Source organism: Aspergillus welwitschiae, assembly GCF_003344945.1.
Source record: "Aspergillus welwitschiae strain CBS 139.54b unplaced genomic scaffold BDQ94scaffold_95, whole genome shotgun sequence".
In the NCBI taxonomy this organism is placed as follows: Eukaryota; Fungi; Ascomycota; class Eurotiomycetes; order Eurotiales; family Aspergillaceae; genus Aspergillus; species Aspergillus welwitschiae.
In genome coordinates, this window is record NW_020798789.1 from 1 (window position 1) to 20068 (window position 20068).

The window sequence follows — 20068 nt, forward strand, 5'->3', positions numbered from 1 at the left end:
GAGTTTTTCCGACTTCTGCAAGGAAGTGAATGTTCCAGGAATCACTAGATATCCCGCAAGGAGCACCCAGTGTGCGACGCTGGCAATGATGTTGTAGACCCACGGCATATGGTCGACTTCCAACAGCATCTCTATATAGCGAGTGTGCCCGGCAATGGACGCCGGACTCGAGGCGGACACTGTGACTGAGTTTGCCCGAGACGGTGTGCAGGAGTTCATGGCCGCGAGGATCGTTAGCCGCTCCGATACGTCGCACTTGGCATCACCGTATATTAAATACCTTTGGAGTATACCCTCCCATATTACAGTTGAAAGCAGCATATGGTAGGTGGACATGACACTTAAAGCGGCCGCATGGAGATATTGCTGCCGCGAGGGCTGACCGGCAGTAGACGTTGGAAACTAGCCAGACCGCCACATTCTTGCCTTGGGTCCCAAAAGCTACCATGATACAGTGGTCTTACTGTGGTGTGGGTGAATCCCTCATTTCCTTGACTGCTTGCTTCAACATCCTGTATTCTACAATGAGAGGATAATTCGTATCCTCGAGTTTTGAAGTAAGAGTAGCCCAAGGGGTTGCGGACCGATGAGCATGGCAGCCAGCTGAAAAGAACACGGGGACATGGCTGATATTGACAGATAGCGATAGTATGGTCGTCGTCTGCAAATCACCGCTAGGGACGAGGATTTAGCGGATGATTACTTAATGAACTAACTGATCCACAGCATCATATTCTACTACGTCTGTCAAGTTCGTATAGTACCGTACCAAGACCCGTTCAAATCATAATCTGCTGGATGTAGTCCAGCTGTAGTGGTGAATGGCGCACGAAAGACCCTTTTAGACGATCTGTCCTGTCACTGCGTAAGTAGAGGACCTCGCAAATCGCAATGACGAGGTGGCCAGGTCAGTTTGTTAGTGCCTTGAGGCCATCAGATTTTGGTGTTCGGGAAGGTCCGAGTCTAGCCTCCTTTGGGAAGTCGTTCAGGGGTTCAACTCGAAGCCTCCAAACACGCATGGAACGAATATTACTTGCTCAAGTTTCGCCCTCTTTGGCTTAGAAAGTCGAGTAATGAGATCAACACAGGGTTCTTCGCATTCTTGACATGTGGCTACCTTAGATTACCAGCTCAGCGAGCCTTACTGTATCTCTCGAAATGGATGAATGCGTGTATCACAGTCCTCGTCCACACACGGTTAATGATATATATAACTATATGTAGACATAACCACCCATGCTATCCAGATCAGTGTCAAGAACAGGAGACGCTCTTACATCCCCGGGGCACACATGCAAGACCAACTGGTACACCAAACCAAAACGCAATAATGATACCCCATGGCACGCCTAGATATGAGTGAAAAGGCGAGGGGATGAGTTGGTTGCGTCATGAGGACTTAGAGCAGGAACGCAGTGCCGCGTACGCAATCGTCCCAACGACAACCCCTGCTGCCCTCTGGACCCAGATTACTAGGGCTGTTCACGATTTGCCTAATCGGGATTTTGACGATATGAAATCGGCAAATCGTCAAAGCTACTTAGTTAAGACTGGTATATAAGAATTTGACAATTTGACTTCACATACATAATCGTAATATGTGTCTAATCAATCGTCGCCAAAACTGCTCTCTGGTTTGCAAAAGAAAACAGAGACAGGCCAATATACTTCTCTCGCGCGGGCGACCCCCGGCTGAACACCAACGAAATAATCAGCCCGTTTGGCTCCCCGCGACATCAATGTCACACCTGCTCCGAAATGAAAGAGAAAACGATCGCGGGAGATATGCTGGCACTGTTTTTGTTGGTTGCCATATTCCTTGCTGCCGCTTGGGGTCCCACATGTGATTGGCCATTTAGTAGATAGTACCTATACTCGCAACGGTCGTGTTGCCGACTCTTACAGCAAACCATGGCAATGACTTCAGAAGTCCCGTCTGTTTTGGCAACCTGTCAAGGTCTGCGCAAATGCGAACAATGCATGCTTGTATATCTCTCATCTCTCAGTTAGATTGTATTTTGCTGACGAATACTGATATGTTTGCTGGAGCCTAGTGTCCAGTTTTGTTGCTCTCGGGGACCTTTGAATTGTGATATTTGTGCAGACACGTTGGCTGGATACAGGAACTTATGTGGGGTACTTTTCCCTTCGTAGTTGCTGTTAAAATATGAAATAAAGCCAGGCCGGAACGGCCATATACGCTTTCACTCTTTCCTCCTAGTTAGTAACCTTATAGTCATTGATGTTAGATAGGTCCTACCACGCCAGCCAGACTCCCTCAACACTGGTATCCGCTCATGCCAAGCTTTTTGTTCTAGATAGACCTGGGAAGGCGCTCATCTGACAGTTCCATCCATGTACATATAGAGGCCGGTTAAAAACTTCCCAAAAGTCGTTGGGGGAAGTCCGGTATCTTTGAAGGCTTTTTGAATACCTATTGTACCGCGCAACGAACGGAGACTCGGGCGTCATATAACAGAAAGACATCCATACGAAATTGTAGTACTGACTATCAACCCCTATTGGTGATAATGATTGCGTATGATGCGACTATCAATAATCACAGCTTGACGACCGTAGCTCGCTGGGGGAAGATAAAGGCGAATCGGATATAAGATTCGCAGATGGCGACATAGTTCAATTACAAGTGACTGTACCAAGGATTATTGCAGGGTGACTACTGATACTTGCAAGCCAGCCCCTACCACATGGTGCCATTTGTGGGTCGACGTAGGTTAAGCCTGGCAATTCCGCCGACTGTGAGCTATAAGAAGGACTCATACATTCTATCATCTTCTATTCACATAACAAGCCGCTGCTTGAACTGAGTTAGTCGCGATAGGTCCTCTAAATATGCGCATCGTTAAGGTGTTGACACTCCTGGAATATGCTCCCTGTGGATACTACCTAACAGGATCATCAAGCAAAGTCCCGTCATGGCCATGCCGGTTATCTTCTGATAATACATTGAATACCGTGATGGGTATGACCGATTTCTAGAACTATTCGAAGTGCCCGAATGATATTACTCATGGTATGGGTGACAGTGTTGCTTGAAAAAGCCTAGTTAAGGTGGCATTTCGTTGGGCGAGCAAATTTGCTCTTCATGAAAGTGCGGTTGAAATTCATATGCCACCGGGAATATCAACGAGTCAGCCTGCGAGTTCTCGGACGTCGATGGCTCCCACGAGTGACACGCCCGGTATTATGATAGTGATGATTGCTTCGACAAACGAGCACAGTTTTGCTACGACGTGATACACTCTCATGATTGTTTTTCGTCTTCCCGATTCATTGTGTAGAATGAGGTCTAGCAGCTCGAAAGACGGAATCTCATGGCGCACCTCCCTGCGCGGGCAAAAAAGTGGAAATGATTTCTTGCCAATGCCAGACTTATATTAGGTGAGGCTATGTCTCAGACGGTCCACACAAAGAACTGCGTCTGCCTGTCTTTGCTTCGTTATTATAGGCTTACATCCTGCCATGGCTAACTATGTCTTTGTTGCCATCAAATACGGTCCTCTCTACCGTGAGCATTGGATTGCCGGACAATGGAAATCCCTGCCCCCATACTGTGAACCTGGATTTGCGTATGACGACACACACAGAGCTGCAGCTACTCCAAGACGGTACGGATTTGACTACCAGGCAATCTAGCGTCAAAAATGTGACAGAGCTTCTGCTATGTGGATCCCACCGCCGCGCCTGGTTCGCTCGACGAGGCACAGGCTTGTATAAGGACCGCCACTGCTTACAACGATGTCCACTAATGAAATTTCCAGACATTTTTCACCACTGATTCAAAAAGAAAGCCAATCTATGGTTCAGGAAGCGCCCTCTCGCCCTCTTCCTCGGCTATTTGGAGAAATCATTGAAGGCCCAATACTGCAACGAACAGAGTTATCTTCAACCTTGGATTAATTTGTGGCATAGGAGCAATAACCTATGCTAAATTTTAATCATGTATTCTCGCTCCTGGCTTCTTTGTATTCAAGAATATGTCATCTGCTATGCCGCGCATACCCTACCCACATCTTCGTATACAATGACGGAAAGCTCAATTGTAGCATGTAGTCCACTTGCCCAACACAATCGTGATTGGTCTTTTCCAAGAGCCTCCTCGTCGCCTCAAGCAGAAGGAATTGGCGACGTCGATCTTAAGGCATCCTGTTACATCCCATGCGCGCAGCCAGATTGCCTTGGAGACGGCGGGTGCGTGCCTTCCATCCGCTGAAAAGCCGGTTGATCCGCATTTGACACTGCTCGATCTCCATTCCACACTGCGGATCGCCCAGCCATAAGACGACGATGATCCTGTAGCTGGCGGTGCACGGCTGCGTGACGGATATCTTATTTAAATTATATATCTACCTTCTCCTGATCCAACCGCGCTCTGCTTTGCACAGAGTCTGGGTAGAGTACCTCGTTGGTGCGAGATCTTTCACCCAGCTACCAGTCGGGCACTCTTTGAGGGCCTATTGTGAACTGCCCTCACCCAGTTGAAAGGACGCATTCTCTGACTGAACATTATACTTTGCCGAGTCACTCGAGATGAGGTGAGTTTTGGAGGTTGAGTATTGCTTCCATGGAAAACCCGCGCATCAATCTTGTTGATATAACCAAGGTCAATATTTGACAGTGACTCTGAGCGCGGGGGCTTCTAACAAGAGCTTTCTTCAAATTCTCGGCTATCTAGCTGAGCTAATTTAATTTCGGTACTGTAGCAGGTCAAGGCACAGAATCACGGTCGTTTATGACTGGGCTTGTGTCTTGTGGTCAGTAGTTTATCAATCATCAATATTCAACGCAACATTCTCTTATCTGACCGAGCCAGCTATGTATGTGGATGTGATACTTCAAATGTTATTAGACTTATTCTGGAAATGGTCCAAAGTGGATTTCTTATGATGGTTGCACTTCTATTGCGTGGAATGGACCCTGGCCTTCAACTATCGGAGCAGGGGGTGCGCCTTCTCTGCCGACCGGGGCGTCGAGCCCTACTCCGGGTTCTTTTTATGGCGGACCAGCCTGTCGTACTCATCAATTGTTCTCTTGGCGCTGACGCTGTCAACTACCTACCCTGTAAGGGTTTGGACGAGTTCGTCAAGTAACGAGGTAGTCCCGATATTGCATTGATGCTCACGAGCTTTTCTGGAGGCGATCGATATCACCCGCATTGGAAAACAAGGCGGATATGCAGCGCTGCAGTCGGGTTTCTCCCTACAACATGCCTGCAGAGTAGTTGGATGATCCGCCCACGGTACTCTGCTTCTCAACCACGAGCACTTCAGCTCCAGATTGTGCTGCAAAGGCGGCACGGGCCATCCCGGACATTCCTCCGCCGCATACTAGCACGTCGACGTTGATGGACTGTATTGTGAGTAGAAATTTTAGATTGCTTCGAATATAGACGACCTGCGAGAGTATCCTTCGAACGTCCGATTACGATAATAAATTATAAAACTCTCTTGGTACGATCATTTGGGGACAACCCGGCGTCCGGTGCATACATTTAATGGCCGAGTGGGCCAGCCACGACACCGCGGTGGGGAAGCTTCCCTTACGGCTTCATGCACTTCAATTCGTAATAGCTTTGTTATGTGATGTCCAGGCAGTCCCAGTACTCGCATGGTCTCTTATTGCTCCGCTGAGCAGCTCACTATATGTAAGCTGGAGGGAGACCGTTGTAGTCGTGCCTCAGGCAACGAATCCGGGATCCACAGAACGATACGATTCCCCGCATTCTTGACCGGACCTCAGAGTGAAAGTTACTGTCCCGACACCTCATCAACGAATATGTCATCTCCAGGGTATAGAGACCAGAACTCACAGGTGAGACCCCGTCCTGGGGCAGCACCCGCCTGCGAGGCCTGCCGGAAGCTCAAGGTACGCCGCCCCCGTCCTCTGACAGGGAAAGGTCGCTGATAACGTCACAGATGAAATGCACACGAGCTGCACCGCAGAACAGCGGGAATCCACTGTCTGATCCATGCGCCCGGTGTAAAAGAACTAACCGGGCCTGTAAAATCCCCGAATCACGACCGCTGGGCAGGAGGCGAGGGGCGTTGGGCCGGTATCGCGGGCTGGAGAAGGCGTACCGGAAGCTACAGCAGGAGGCAAAGAAGGCGAACCTTTCGCGTAGACCTGACGAAGCTTTTGATCCTCCTGCCCTGCAGACTGGTGGAGGGTTGGATTCTCAATCCTTTTTGATGGATGAGTCGTCCAGCCATTCTCGACTCCCTGAGACAAGTTACGCCCGGGCGGCCCCTGGGACCCTTTTTCTGGGGCCTGAAGTGACAACACCGGGGACGGAGATTCAGGCCGAGAACCAGGAAAACATAGAAGGTCAAACAGAACCGGTTCAGGAACCGATGAGTAACCCGCTTGCGCTGTTGACGTACGCATCTGATGCCGCACAAGCATCGGAGACAAGCCCAACGTCACTAAATACTGTAACCAGCCCAACATCCAGGAGGCAAAACAGTCGCGAAATGGGAGAGAGTGAAGGACACCGTTTACTTCACCGACCTGGGTATGTCTCTCTGGGGCTGCAGTTGGATCGAGCGAGCCTCGTGCAGGGCCTGGATGCCTTGCTGGATCGCGTTGACGCTGGCCACCAGTCCCTCGACTACTTTAAGCAGACAGGTGTACGGCAACGCGATGTCGGTCCGGATCTTGATCCCGTAGAATTGAGGTTGGTTACGATGGAGGATGCAAACTACTTATTCCCCATGTACGTGTTCGACATCTTCTCCTGAGGGAGCTAACCCAATTAGATATTTTGCGCGACTACATCCAATCAACGGGATACTAGATCCCATGCTTCATACGCCGGAATTTGTGCGCGCTCGATCCTCGTTGCTCTTCACTTGGATACTTGCTCTCACGACCCAGTTTGAGCACGCATCTGCAGCTGTGGCAGAGCGTCTGCGACTACACGGCGAAAAGTTGTCGCGATACGACCATACATGCGGGTACAAGTCAGTCGAAATCGTCCAAGGTTATTATATTTCGCTCCTCTCTCCTACCCCGGCTAAAACGGTGGCTGGGGAGCGGTCGTGGCTATATACTATGTATGCTCTCGGTGTGGCGACGGACTTGGGAATTAACCAGGAGGCTGGACCGACTGCGCATTCTACGTCCAGACCGAGGCCCCGGTGCTCGGAAAATTGCAGCCCTTGGTTAAAATTCCGAAGAAATGCGTAACCTCGGGATATCAACTGGAATACGAAATAATCACTACTATTATATGGGCTGGTATGACTGGGTCTGGGGTGAGATATGATCCTTGAACATCCTTTGCCGGGCTCTTGCCTTGACTCTTTAGTTATCATACTGCACCATGAGCGAGCGACTGCGTCAAATCCATCAACAACTGCAGCCTAGCGACCCCGCCGCCGACCCCAGTCGCCTAGATGGCCAGGTAGTGATTATCACGGGGGGTGCTCAAGGTACGCATTCTTTGCAATTTGAAATTGTTACATCGATACGCTAGTAATACCCTACTGGCAAATGAATCGGAAGGGCGACCGCGGTATTGTTTGCCCGAAAAGGAGCCAAGATCGCCGTCAATGATTTGGATATAAATAAAGCGGAGGATGTGGTAAGGGAAATCCGCGGATTTCAGGGCGATGCGGAAAGCTTTCCAGGCAACGTCCTTGACGAGAAATTTCCGCCGCAGTTGGTCAACACCGTACTGCAGAGATGGGGCAAGGTCAACTGCCTCATTAACAATGCCGGTATGATCCTTGTTGTCAAGCAGTAAGGGCAGGAGTGGATACTGACCGGTCCAAGGTTTCTGCCACGATAGTGCAATCCACAAGATGGACGAAGACAAGTTCGATATTATCATGAAAATCTACAACTACGTGCCGTTCCGGATGACACGAGCGCTATCTGGCCATTGGATGGATTCGGCTCATAAAGACATGCCAAAGACCGTGATCAACGTGTCGTCTACGTCTGGCCTGCATGGATCGATGGGACAGATCAACTACGCAACGGTCAAAGCTGGGGTCGTCGGGCTAACGAAGACCATAGCGTCGGAATGGGCCCGGTAGGTGCAGCAGTTATGGATATTTTTCTCGCTAGTGTATAAACTGACTCTTGTGTGCCTCTAGATATAATATTAGGGCTAATGCAGTGGCCTACGGTTGGATTGATACGCGAATTACTTGCCCGCCCACCGAGTCGAAGCCGATGATGCTGGGAGGGCAGTCCATTCGTCATGGGATCCCGGAAAGTGCGAAGAAATGGCGAGATGTGTCTGATATTCCGCTCGGTCGACCTGGGTCTGCGGACGAAGCTGCGCGGGTGATGCTTTTTCTGGCCAGTCCGCTGTCTTCGTACGTAACTGGCACTTGCATCGAGTGCACGGGAGGACGCTTTATGTAGATTATCAAAATTGCAAGAAGGGATATGTCATGCCAATTTGGAGTAAATTCAACGAGTAAGGAGGCTGGTTCTCCCCGCACCGGTGCATTTTCTAGTATTTTATAGACCGGGCTCCCCGCACTGTGGCGCCGGAGCACATCGCCTGGACTACCTCAGCTACACGAAGCCAGTATCTACTGACACTTGTCAAGTCTTTCGCCATGGACCAGTCTATCGACAGAAGCCGTGTCTATTACCCTTCAGAACCGGCCGGTTCTCCGCGCGGCTTGGTCGACTGACATCTCGCCTCACCTTCGCGGACAACAGACGGGAAGCGGCTGAAATACATCGGACAAGCATGGTATTTTTGCTGAACATAGTTAACATAGTGGTGCATATCCTGTTCATGTAATGCTAACAACAGTCGCAGCCTGGATTGCCAGCGCCGCAAGGTGAAGGTGCGATTTCCTGCCCGTTCCACCTTGATGACAGGCCTGTTCTCACAGCATACAGTGCTCCGGAGAAAGAATCTGTCGCAATTGCCGTGCTAGGGGACAGGACTGTATTTACATACCTCAGTGTCGACGGGGACGGAAACAGGGGACGAAATGCGGCCCTGCAACCCGGAGGTACGCCCCCTGGCCAATTCCGCGACTTGGCTTGTTCCTAGACGATAACGAGTAACCTGCGAAGCGGCAAGAAGCAAGAGTCAATAGAAGAAAATGCACGACGACAATCGAGCAGCCCACCCTGCAATGACATTACCTTTCTTTTCCGGTTTGTTCTTTTCCCCCGAGACCCGTGTTACGTGCCTGACTTGCGAGCTGACAATAGCAGCAAACCCCCCTTGCCCAGTACCGCACACAGCTGCCAGTCATCCCCAGACTGGGATGATGGGACCGACGCATACGATGTCGAGGAAGCCCGTCCCAGAAGTGTTTCAATCTCGTCTCAGCTTTTGAGTATCCGCGAGCTGGTGCATCCGAAAAACAGGGGACAATTAAGCCCTACCTTCATACGAAGCGCTCTCCAGGACCGTACATTTGCGGTCGAACTTCCTCGTCCAACAAGATTAAATGTACTACTAGATGTTTACTTTCGCGATCTGGGTTCTTTCTTTCCATTTACTGAACGTGACGGGACCCAGGCACGGATCCAGGCAACGCTGCGCCGCCTGGGACACGCAGATAACCAGCATATCATTGACGTAAGGTCCGCGGACTGTTCCGCCGTTGCCCTACTCTGCAACATGCTTGCGGTTGCGGAATGTTTCTGTATACCGGGGTCTTCCTCTAATGAAATTCGCCCTGGGTGGTCCCTGTTCCTTCGGGGCGCAAGCTAATCCAGCACTGCTCGTCGATGAAGCACATCGATATCCACATCATTCAGTATCACGCCCTTAGTTCTGAGTATCTTATGCAATCTGAACTACTCCACGATGCGTCGCAGGCTGTCTCCACCGCAACTCAGCTCGCGATGCGGGCCCGGCTCAATGAAGAGGGAGCCTGGGAGGTTTCGGACGAACAGGACGTGCGCAACCGAAAGGAGTTATGGTGGATGATATATTTTCTCGATCGCAAAATATCCCAACGAACAGGCAGCCCGTATCTCATTCACGACACCGAGGTCGCGGTGTCGGATTTTTCGCTGTCCTCGACTGCCGGAACCGATCGATATATGCAGGCGCTGGTAGACTTGGGCAAACTATGGTCTCTAATTTGGGATACCTTCTTTGCTGCTGCCGCTTCAAAGCCTATGGACTGGAAGGAAATTGAGGTTATGGACACCCGCATTTTGGTGGTCCAGCGAGATCTTCCGAGCGTACTGGCCTGGGAAACAGATCTCCTGGATCAAGTGTACTTGGCTGAACGAGAGCCAGAGCCACTTGTCAGTCGCCGGCTGGCAATCCTTCATTGTACTCTTCCCTTCCTCAGTCCACAGTGAAATAAGCTGACGGAAAATTCCAGAGACTGAACCTCTTACGCCTGATCATTCGACAGAACCCGATCCAGACGCGTCAGGGTACCAAATGCCACAGTCTTTGTGTCTCGCTTGCCGCTCAGACGGTGGATGCCATTGCTGCCTTCACTGAGAGATGTCCTAGTATTATCCCCTGTGGCTTTTTCTTTAGTACCGCGTTGCTGGAATGTATCTATCACCTTATCCTAGCCACGCGGGCGACACCGAGCGAGGAGCAACGCAGAACCAGCATCAGGCCGTTCCAGCTCGCCTACCAACTTCTCGAGTAATTCTCGCAGGTCCTTGACACAGCGAAGCGAGCACTTCGAGCCCTGAACTCAGTGGTCTCCTTAGCGCCGGTATCAGACTCTCTTCCTACCGTTGACAGCGCAAATTTGGAACCAAAACCAGACAACGATCACACGAAAAACCTAAGCCTGCAGACTACCGCATCCATAGACACCTTTGATCCTCTGTCTTGGCAAATTGATGACATTCCTTTGGACGTGGTCGCCTTGGTCTCTTCAATGGGGAACCAAGGTGCTGATGATGCAGTCGCAAGTAGTCTATCTGAAAGATTCTTGGATCCTGGACTGTGTATTTGGAATACCGATGGCGGCGTTGATTCTAGTGCTAGCAACGTATGATCTATTGTCTATACTACAATTAACTAGCTGGACTATCATACTTCCTACTTGAACCCTTAGGGAACACGGAAAAAATTTGAAAGGTCAGGATATGTCCCACGTTAGGAAGTGTTGGTACCACTGCTGAGCGAGTTCAGTTGAAATGCCATTGTCTCTGCCACGTGTTCCTGGGCGCCACAATGAGGAACCGTTTGTGAACACGTCAGGTCCCTGGCCTGGGGAACGACCAACGTCGATTTGTTCTTCGATGGTCGAAACTGCTCTAGGGGCCGACATTGTTGATCTTAGGAATCGGAGTAGTCGTTACAATATACTGCAGTCCGACTGCGCTAATTTCTAAATATAATTACATGGCAGCTGCATTGTCCATTCACTAACAGGATCCGCCGAATGATAATTCCGATACAGCTCATAGTCTGAGCGGGCCTTGTGGGCTGAGTCGTTCGCCCGGTCGATTTAAATAGAGTCCGGCATGTCAACACCCCGCATCGATACGGAATTTAAAGCTCATCGCACGGCGGCTACATTTCCGTCATTTTTCCGATATGAGGACGGGATAACCGAGCATGGCCTACGCTATATTACGCTTAGTCATATACGGGGGTTGGTAATAGTCCCATCCTCTATATATACGGTTCTTACTGTAATCAGAAATCCACGGCTGTTTGAATACGTTCCCCATACTACCTTCGACAGATTATACAAAGGTCGTTACTATTTACAAACCCCAGTACTAAGCATGGCTCCCATAATATCAGATATGACGGTACACTTCCGCCATGACCGGTCCATTGCCCAGATGATGCTGGAAAACCCTTCCAACGTCGATGCTAACAAGGCCATCAGTGAGGATATTTTAACCGGTAAAACATTAACCTATGGCAGTTTGCGCGAGGATGCATTCAAGGCTGCATGGGCGTTGCGGCATCGCCTAGGGCTCAAGACAGGGGACACCGTCACGATTATAGCGAGGAGCTGCGTATGTTAGGACTCGGCAATTTTCTTTCCGCTGTTTTCTGATAGGAAACATGCAGGTGGACTATATTATTGCAACGCATGCTATTTGGGCGGCGGGTGGGATTGTCAGGTTAGTGTTCTATTTGGCGTATCGGCGTTGTGAGCACTACTAACCATGTCCAGTACAATTAACCACTCATCATCCGCCAAAGAGATTACCCATGCTATTGAGATCATTAGACCGCAGTTCTTCATTGTGGATGGTGACTATGAGAAGAAGTTGCACGAGGCGCTGGGTTCGGAACACTATGATAGTATGACAATAATGACAATGGTGTCCAGATTCGCCGGCCACCTTCTCGTAAGATTATTGTCCCACCTTCCAAACCATCGTAAACCGTTGACCATTCTAGTTTCCCAACGACCTGATATCGGACTCAAAGCGAGTGGAGCCTGAAGCGTACGTGCTGGACGGACAGGACGCGCGGACCAGGTGCGCTGCGCTGGTAATGTCGAGTGGCACAACTGGCCTACCCAAGGCGGTTATGCTGTCCCATTACAACTTGACTGGAATCTGTGAGGGGCTGCGTGCTCATAATCCCGATAATTGGAGGGAGTCTATGAGGGAGGTGTTTTTCCCAGTATGCAATACTCTACCCTATCTTGGAAAAGATTTCCAACGTACTACTTGCTTGCCCCTAGCCTTGTAGGTAACACCCCAGAAAGACAGAGAATGCCGAGGCATATTTCTGACTGGTGACTTGAAGTATCACATATCTACGGTTTATACGTATGCGCATTGATGAGTCCGTGGCTGGGGTATTATGTGTGCATGGTGTCCCAATTCCAGCTGGAGATTTACTGCCAAGTCAGTGTCCTCGTTAATATCATATAAACTAGTCACTGACGTTGACTGCTAGCTTATGCATGAGAAACGCGCAACATTGGCGCGACTCGTGCCACCAGTCGCTGTTATGCTGGCGGAGAACCCGATCGTGGATCAGTACCAGTATCCTGACCTTGAATACTTTTCCTGCTCAGCAGCACCATTGAAGGTAATCCTTGACCCTTACATACGCTCTGGCCATATATTATATTGATTCGGTTATAGCCTGCCGTCGCGTCAAAGCTACGGCAGAGATTTCCAACTGTTAGCCTATGTCAAAGTAGATATTTGCCATCCATCTCGTGTATTGTCCTAACTGACTTTGTATTATAGCATATGGCTGTACTGAACTGTCCTCTTGCATTGCACAAAGGGGAGTCAGAGACAAGGACGCTCCTCTCGTTGCCGTAGGCACTCTACTAGCAAACGTCAAGATCCAATTTCTGGACGAACAGGGCAAAGAAGTGCCCCGGGGATAACCAGGAGAGATCGTTGTCTCTACGCCAACCATTATGCTGTTAGTATTTTCCAAACTACATCCTTCATTCATTGCCCCTAACTTGTGTCGCCTACAGCGGGTACAAGGACAACGGGGAAGGAACACGCGAAAGCATGCACGGTCCTGGGTGGTACAAAACCGGTGACATTGGATACCTGAACGACAAGGGATACTTGATAATTGTTGACCGTCTGAAGGACGTGATCAAATACAAGGGGTATTTCAACAACAAGCCAGCCTCCTCACAGATCTTGCGACACTAACTGTCCTCTCAGGTTCCAGATCAGCCCAACTGAGCTCGAGGAGATAATCGGACGACACCCCATGGTGAAAGACTCAGGCGTCACCTCTATCTGGGACGATGTTGAGGGGACCGAGATCCCTCTTGCGTTTGTTGTGCCGAGTAGTCCTATTGCATCTATTGATCGGGAGAGCCTAGCAAAAGAAATCCAGGATCTGGTCGCACGGGAAGTTGCAGGCTACAAGAAATTGAGGGGAGGTGTGCGCTTTATTGATCAACTGCCGCGGAATTTGACTGGGAAGATGCTGCGCCGGCAGTTACGTGATAGGGCTGGATCGAAGGCGCACCTGTAAGCGTAAAAGAATTGGACTATAGATGGTGAGTGCACTGGGGGGAATTGCAGACGATGTAGGAGGTTGATTTGTTCGGTTGATTTCCATTCTGACCCTAGGCAGCATTATAATGAGCCTGAAGCGACGAAATCACATGTCTTTCTTTTTGAATGCTCCAGTAATATAGCCTCATAGCACTTACACTTACAGCACTACGAATACAAGTCCGTTCGCTACGATAATTGACAATTTCACTCCCTGCAGATTACGGATTTGATACGTCCTTGCAGACCTGAAATCGGTTTTAGCGATTATCTTACTCTGAAGGGTCAAGTTTGGGTTTTTTTTTTTGGTAGTCTCTCCCCGTGTTTTCTGTCTTCCTCTGACGCGCTTCGACCTGTCTGCTTTGTCAGACTGCCTAACGTTACGAGCATTTCTCCCGCTTCAACAGTCAGCTTAATAAATGGTTGTTAGACAATACCGAACTACTTAGGCTTAAGACTCACAATTAACCGAGGACATGCTAGGTTATTCAATTTGTCCAGACTATTATTTAAGTTTCTGAGATATATTTCAACAACAACTGATTCGGCCTTTTCCTATAGTATAAGAACAACATTCCCCGAGAGAACATCACCCCCCAGGTTGAATACATCTAACACCGTCACCGCTGCGAGACCATCTTCTCCTGAGCAATTTGGCTCCTCACCTTGTCTATTCACTCTGGTGTGATAGGATCTACTTGTCAGGGTAGAAGGCCTGTTGACTTGGTAAGGAAGTAGCCTCGGGACACTATAGATTTGTATGATAATGACAAAGGTAGCCTATATCCACAGCATAGACCGATCCTTTAGGAATTGGTAGCCCCCGATGATAAGGTTCCTCATGTTATACATAGCGGAAATATATAAGACTGTGCTCAATAATCTGATGAGTTTAATAGCTGCTATAATATATTTTAATAATACTAACCCGCAGACTAATTTATTCGAGTAAAAATGATGCTCTTCTCGCTGGGCTGAACCACCTCGGTCGGCAGCAGGGATAGCTTTATAATTATTGGACAAGAAAAAGATAGCAGAGTATCAATTTTCAATATAGTAATCCAGATTAAAGAAGTATAGATCCAATAGAATACTGATATAAAGTATATCATGACCTGTATACAATGTATTGTATATATATAATAATGAATAGATTTATATTAAATAGAGAATTTACAGTGTTCAGTCACGACTTCATATAAATAAGAGACCTTTTTGGGATTTTTTCATATCTTCTATATTTCTTTTCTCTTTCTGATATTATAGTATCGTGTTTTTTTTTTTGTTTTCCCTTATTTTCTATATTATTTTACTATTTTTTATTATCGCTTGTTATTCTTAAACAGGTATAGTCTAACAAATTTATTGTATGGTTTCTAATATTGGAATATATACCATGCCTTCCAAGATTTTTATATTTAGTATAAAGTGTCTGTAAAGGCGGATGTGCTAGAATAGCTAGACTATCATGGTCGGATTCATCGGGATGACGTATTGAGGTGGTTGTCAAACCCTAGGATCGCTTCCCTATCCCTGTTAGCTTAGCTTCACTGGTATACGTACCGTCGAACTAGATCGAGGAGGTATCAGACTGGTGGCTATCTAAGGGCGACTGGTCTTGGACAATAGAAGAGAAGGCCAGATAGTGCCGCGCAGCTATCCGTAAGTAAGTGCGGACGAGTGTTCTGTAGCTAAGCTTCCAAATGTATGGTTACTTAAAGACAGTGTTATTGAGCACGAAGAACAGAACTATCTAAGTACATGAGAGAGAGTGTCCTTATATATCCTATCCTTCATACACCGTATACCCTTTCATATACCCTATACCGTATGCCGTATACCTGATCATATACCATCCCATTAGGCGGTGGTGGTGGTAGTGGTGTCATTTACCCTGACCCCTCGCTAAGCGATATGCAGGCTACTACAACTATATCTCTACCCTGGTGTCTCTATTGTACATTGTCCCACTTCTTAAGGGCGAACTTTCAGCCTCGCCTAGGGGCCTGTGGTAGCCATTTGCCTTCGGTTCTGTCCTTGCGGATCCCCTGGTCCGCGGCTACGAAACCGTCGAGATGCTTCTGCAGAATCCAAGTAAGAAGGTAGGCGCGATTTCGCGGCAGCGTGTCATACAATCGTCGCGTGCGGATGGCCGGTAACTCGGCATCGATTCGCCGGAGGTGGCCGCCTTGTCGGGATGTCTTCCATTCACGTTCCCATTCTCGGTGAATGTTCTTTCGGATGGCTGCCCTTTCCTGTGAGACCTGGCGGCGAAAGGGATGCATCTTGTCTGAACCAAATGCTCGTTTGGCTAGCTTGTCTGCTGCGTCATTGCCAGGGTTATCACTGTGTCCTGGGATCCACTGGAGGTGGAGGAGAATGCCTCGCGCCTTTAATTCTGAGGCTGCCTGCAGGATGGCGTAGATTATCTGTTGTCCAGAGTTGTTCCGTGGGTTCCTGATTGCCTGTAATGCTGACATGTTATCGGAGAGGATTGTTGTCGTTTCGTGCTCTGGCGTTATCGCGGCGTTGCGCCTCAGGTTGACTGTTTTGAGGACGAGACTAATAGCGTAAAATATGCCGATGAGCTCCGCTGCATGGACCGACCAATTTGTCATCGGGCCTACAGAGAGTTGCCGGGATTCCACTACCTCCTGGTTTTCATTCAACTGCACTGCCGCTGCACCAAGCTGGTTGTTCCGCCCAGATGCATCCGAGTAGACAACTATGCCGGGTGATGCTGCTAGGGCCGTGGCCTCGTCTTTCGCTTTGTCTCGGTCTGGTTCGATGTCGATTTCCACAAAGGCAGGGAGGCTCCACGGGCACCTTGGTTTCGGGTCAATTGTTTCCAGTCCGTCCAGTTGTTCAACGTTCATCGGTTTCATTGACTCGGCGAGGGGGAACCGACACCGGGCCCCCACGTTATCGCGTCACCTCCGGGCCCCTGCCAAGTCGTCGTGCATTGGGTGGCTACGAGGAAGTGTACACAGCTTGACTATGACACTCTGTGCTCTCTGCCTGAGTCGCAGGTGCGTCGGTAGTATGTATGTTTCCACTTCCATCGTTGCCGTTGCGATGGTTCGAAATGCAGACAAGATTCGAATTAAGGCCGATCGTTGTACCGTGTCGAGCCATTTGAGGTGTCTCTTGTCCTTGAGGGGGTTGTGCCAGACCGTTGACGCGTAGTCCATGATGGGTGTCACGCACGCCTGGTAGACTTGTCTCATCTGGCCGGGGCGGAGATGCCGAAGTCCTGCCAACGCAATGTTGGCCTTGGTCGCCCGTTTGACTACCTGCTGTACATGCTCCTTCCATCTTAGCTCGCGGTCCCAAACCACTCCGAGCAGCTTGGCTGTTGCTGAGGGTTTGATAGTTGCGCCTTGCATTGCTAGCTGCCCTCTAGTTTGCTCGTCCTTCTTTCTGGTGAAGTGGATGAGCTCGGTCTTTTCCGCGGCAAAACATGATCCTGTCTGCTGGGCCCACTGCTCTATGCGGGGGATGTCCTCATCCTGGAGCTTCTTGAGGTTCTCTTCTGCACATTTCCCTGCGCGCCACCGAAAGTAATCGTCGATAAACGCGGATGCGCCTCCGTAGAAGTCCACTGGCTGGTTCACCAGGTTGGAGTCAAAGAAAATGAACAGAATTGGTGACAGGGGTGAGCCCTGTGCTAGGCCCGCATTCTCCAGCGCGCATATTGGGGGTTCGAAGTCGTCGAATGCGATGCTCGCTGACCGGCCATGCATGGAACTGGCGACCCAGGTTCGCATTTTGGTTGGGATGCCTTTCGCCTTGAGCTGTAGGTCGAGGGTGTTCCCGTTGACCCCGTTGAATGCCCCTTTAAGGTCGAACGTGACCAGTGTTATCACTTTCGATGAGAGCCACGCTCGGTCGATGGCATTCCTCAGAACAAGGAGAGCCTGTTCGGTGTTGCGACCCGGTCGGCCGCCAAACTGCGTATTTGGTAACAGGCCGTGTGTTTCTGCATAGTACGACAGTCTTTTGGCTATGACGGCTTCGAGGATCTTGTCCAGTGTGTTCGAGAGAAAGATCGGACGGTACACGCCAGGGATGGTATAGTCTGGTTTCCCTGGCTTCCGCAACACAATTATTTTCGCTCGCTTCCACTGTTCTGGATAGTATCCTAGATTAACGGACGCCGTGAAAAGCCGAAGAATCGCTTCCTTCAGCCATTGCCACAGTTGCTTCCATACTAGCATTGGCAGTCCGTCTTCTCCGGGTGCTTTCATGGGTTTGGCAGCCTGGAGGGCCCGGTGGACCTCTTCTTCTGTGAGGGACGCCCACGGTATCTCTTCTCTCTGCTCCGTGTGTGCCTCGTCCTCTGGCTGCGCCATATTAGGAAAGAAAGTCTCTATGAGTAGCTTCGCTTTCTCTGCGTGGTCCGTGATTTCTTCTGTCTCTCGTCTTAACGGTGGTATGCTGGCATGACTCTCGCGCGCGTGTATATGAGATTGCTTTCCAGAGGTGGCCTTCCCCAGCGCTGTCGAGAAACTCCTTCCAATGGGCTGTTTTTGCTTTTTCAATGGTTCTCGTCCACGCCCGGCGCTTCTTACGCATGTCTTCGAATAGGCTTACCGATACCTCATTATGCCGTCCTCTCTCTGCAGAGCTTTCCTGCCATTTCCTCCGCACCCTGTTGACCTCGCATTGCTGTATCTTCAGTTCTGGGTTAAATCACCGTTTGGAGTATGGTGATGGTTTGGCGGTTGGCGTATACGAGTTGACTGCGGAGGACGTGCATGAGATGAGTTGCGCCACGGTGTCGTCGAGCTCGGCCTTCGTTTGGATCGGGGGAAGTCCTGACATCTGAGCTTGGACAGCTTCTCCGATCCGTCTCCAGTCTGCGCGGTCGTACGCTTTTTGAGGATTGCGACCGGTACTGCGGGCCGGCTGGAGGGACCAGTCCGAATAGGTTGCCCGATGGTCCGATCCGTAGTGGTCGTGGTACAGGTGGCACTTCACGAGCTTTCCCGGCGTGTCAGTTACGGTGAGATCAATGGTCGAGTGGCTCCCCGGATGGCTCATAAACCAGTATGTGGGGGTGCCTCGGGGTAGGCACGACTGGAGTCCATGTTTTTGGAAAAAGTTGACAAGTTCTTCGGCTAGTTCGATTGCCCCATGGTGGACGCGGTCCTTGCACCACATTGGGTGGTGGCGGTTGAAGTCCCCTGCCATGATAATCGTGGTTGACTTGGGTGCGGTTTCTGTCACTTGTCGGATGCAGGTTTCGATCTCCCTCAGCATGGGTTGGATTGAGGTTTCTTCGTGGTTTTGGCTGTAGTCCATGTACGGGACATACACGGAGAATATTAGTGTTTGCTGTTGCGTGGTCCACAGCTTGACTGCTGTGACATCGGGGTGGTTGCATTGTATCTGCCGATGTGACGTTGTTGAGATCCTTCTGCTTACGTAGAGTAAACTGCGTTTCTTGGGAATGTCGTCTAGGCAAGTTGATTGGTAGAGATGCCAGGCGCTGTGGTTCACATGTGTGTTGTACGCCGTGAGTGGTGGTTCTGGGATGAGGAGTATGCCTAGGTTTTGGGTGTGGGGGTCGTTTATCAGGGCCTCCATGCCTGATCTTGATTTCCAAATGTTCAGTTGTAGTAGGCGCAAGTTTGGTGCTGTCATTCTGTAAAGGGGGGTTTGGCCGGGTTCGGGCAGCTTCGGTCGTTGGTTGGGTGCTCTCCACTGCAGTCAAGGCACCGAGCCCTCACTCCGGGAGGGCAGTGTCGTAGCTCGTGCTCGGCCGCGCAGTGCCCGCATCTCGCCTTCTCCTTGCAAGCCCAGGCGAGGTGGCCGAATGCCTGGCATCGGTAGCATCGTCTTTCTTTCAACCGGTATGGCATGAGGCTGCCTATATATTTTTGGCCTATCAGAAGCCATTTGTCCATCGTCCATTCTGCCGCCTCCTGTGTGTCAAACCAGATGGCCAATGATCCATGTTTGCCTATCGGTTTGCCCCTTGGTTTCAGCCAGGCTACCTGGCTGATCCGATGGCCACGTTGTGCCATGTTATTTTCTTCCACGATCTTGTCGATAAAGGTTCGTTCACTTTCTGGAGCCAGGAAGTCTTCGGTTGGCGTTCTGTGTGCCACAACCGCAAATCGTGGTC

General features: G+C 49.9%; 4 protein-coding genes across 4 annotated transcripts; all 4 read left to right on the forward strand.

Annotated features, from left to right (window-relative positions):
• Positions 1-5628: 5628 nt before the first annotated feature.
• BDQ94DRAFT_186455 (Zn(II)2Cys6 transcription factor domain-containing protein) lies at positions 5629-7206 on the forward strand (the record flags this gene model as incomplete). Its single annotated transcript, XM_026775151.1, has 4 exons — positions 5629-5665; positions 5810-5886; positions 5937-6733; positions 6777-7206. The coding sequence occupies 4 exons, from the start codon at positions 5629-5631 to the stop codon at positions 7204-7206; spliced, it is 1341 nt and encodes a 446-aa protein (XP_026619674.1).
• A 136-nt stretch (positions 7207-7342) lies between these two features.
• On the forward strand, positions 7343-8394 carry BDQ94DRAFT_186456 (SDR family NAD(P)-dependent oxidoreductase; the record flags this gene model as incomplete). Its single annotated transcript, XM_026775152.1, has 4 exons — positions 7343-7451; positions 7554-7739; positions 7795-8056; positions 8121-8394. 4 exons carry the CDS (start codon positions 7343-7345, stop codon positions 8392-8394), a joined length of 831 nt encoding a protein of 276 aa, XP_026619675.1.
• A 200-nt stretch (positions 8395-8594) lies between these two features.
• BDQ94DRAFT_164293 (fungal specific transcription factor domain-containing protein) lies at positions 8595-10979 on the forward strand (the record flags this gene model as incomplete). The annotated part of the gene is made up of 7 exons (XM_026769970.1): positions 8595-8663; positions 8887-9002; positions 9067-9150; positions 9211-9631; positions 9712-10260; positions 10341-10618; positions 10721-10979. The coding sequence occupies 7 exons, from the start codon at positions 8595-8597 to the stop codon at positions 10977-10979; spliced, it is 1776 nt and encodes a 591-aa protein (XP_026619676.1).
• Positions 10980-11718: 739 nt separating this feature from the next.
• BDQ94DRAFT_176234 (acetyl-CoA synthetase-like protein) lies at positions 11719-13915 on the forward strand (the record flags this gene model as incomplete). The annotated part of the gene is made up of 9 exons (XM_026772648.1): positions 11719-11958; positions 12014-12066; positions 12120-12297; positions 12350-12577; positions 12857-12991; positions 13048-13086; positions 13156-13229; positions 13398-13538; positions 13597-13915. The coding sequence occupies 9 exons, from the start codon at positions 11719-11721 to the stop codon at positions 13913-13915; spliced, it is 1407 nt and encodes a 468-aa protein (XP_026619677.1).
• Between the last annotated feature and the right edge of the window lie 6153 nt (positions 13916-20068).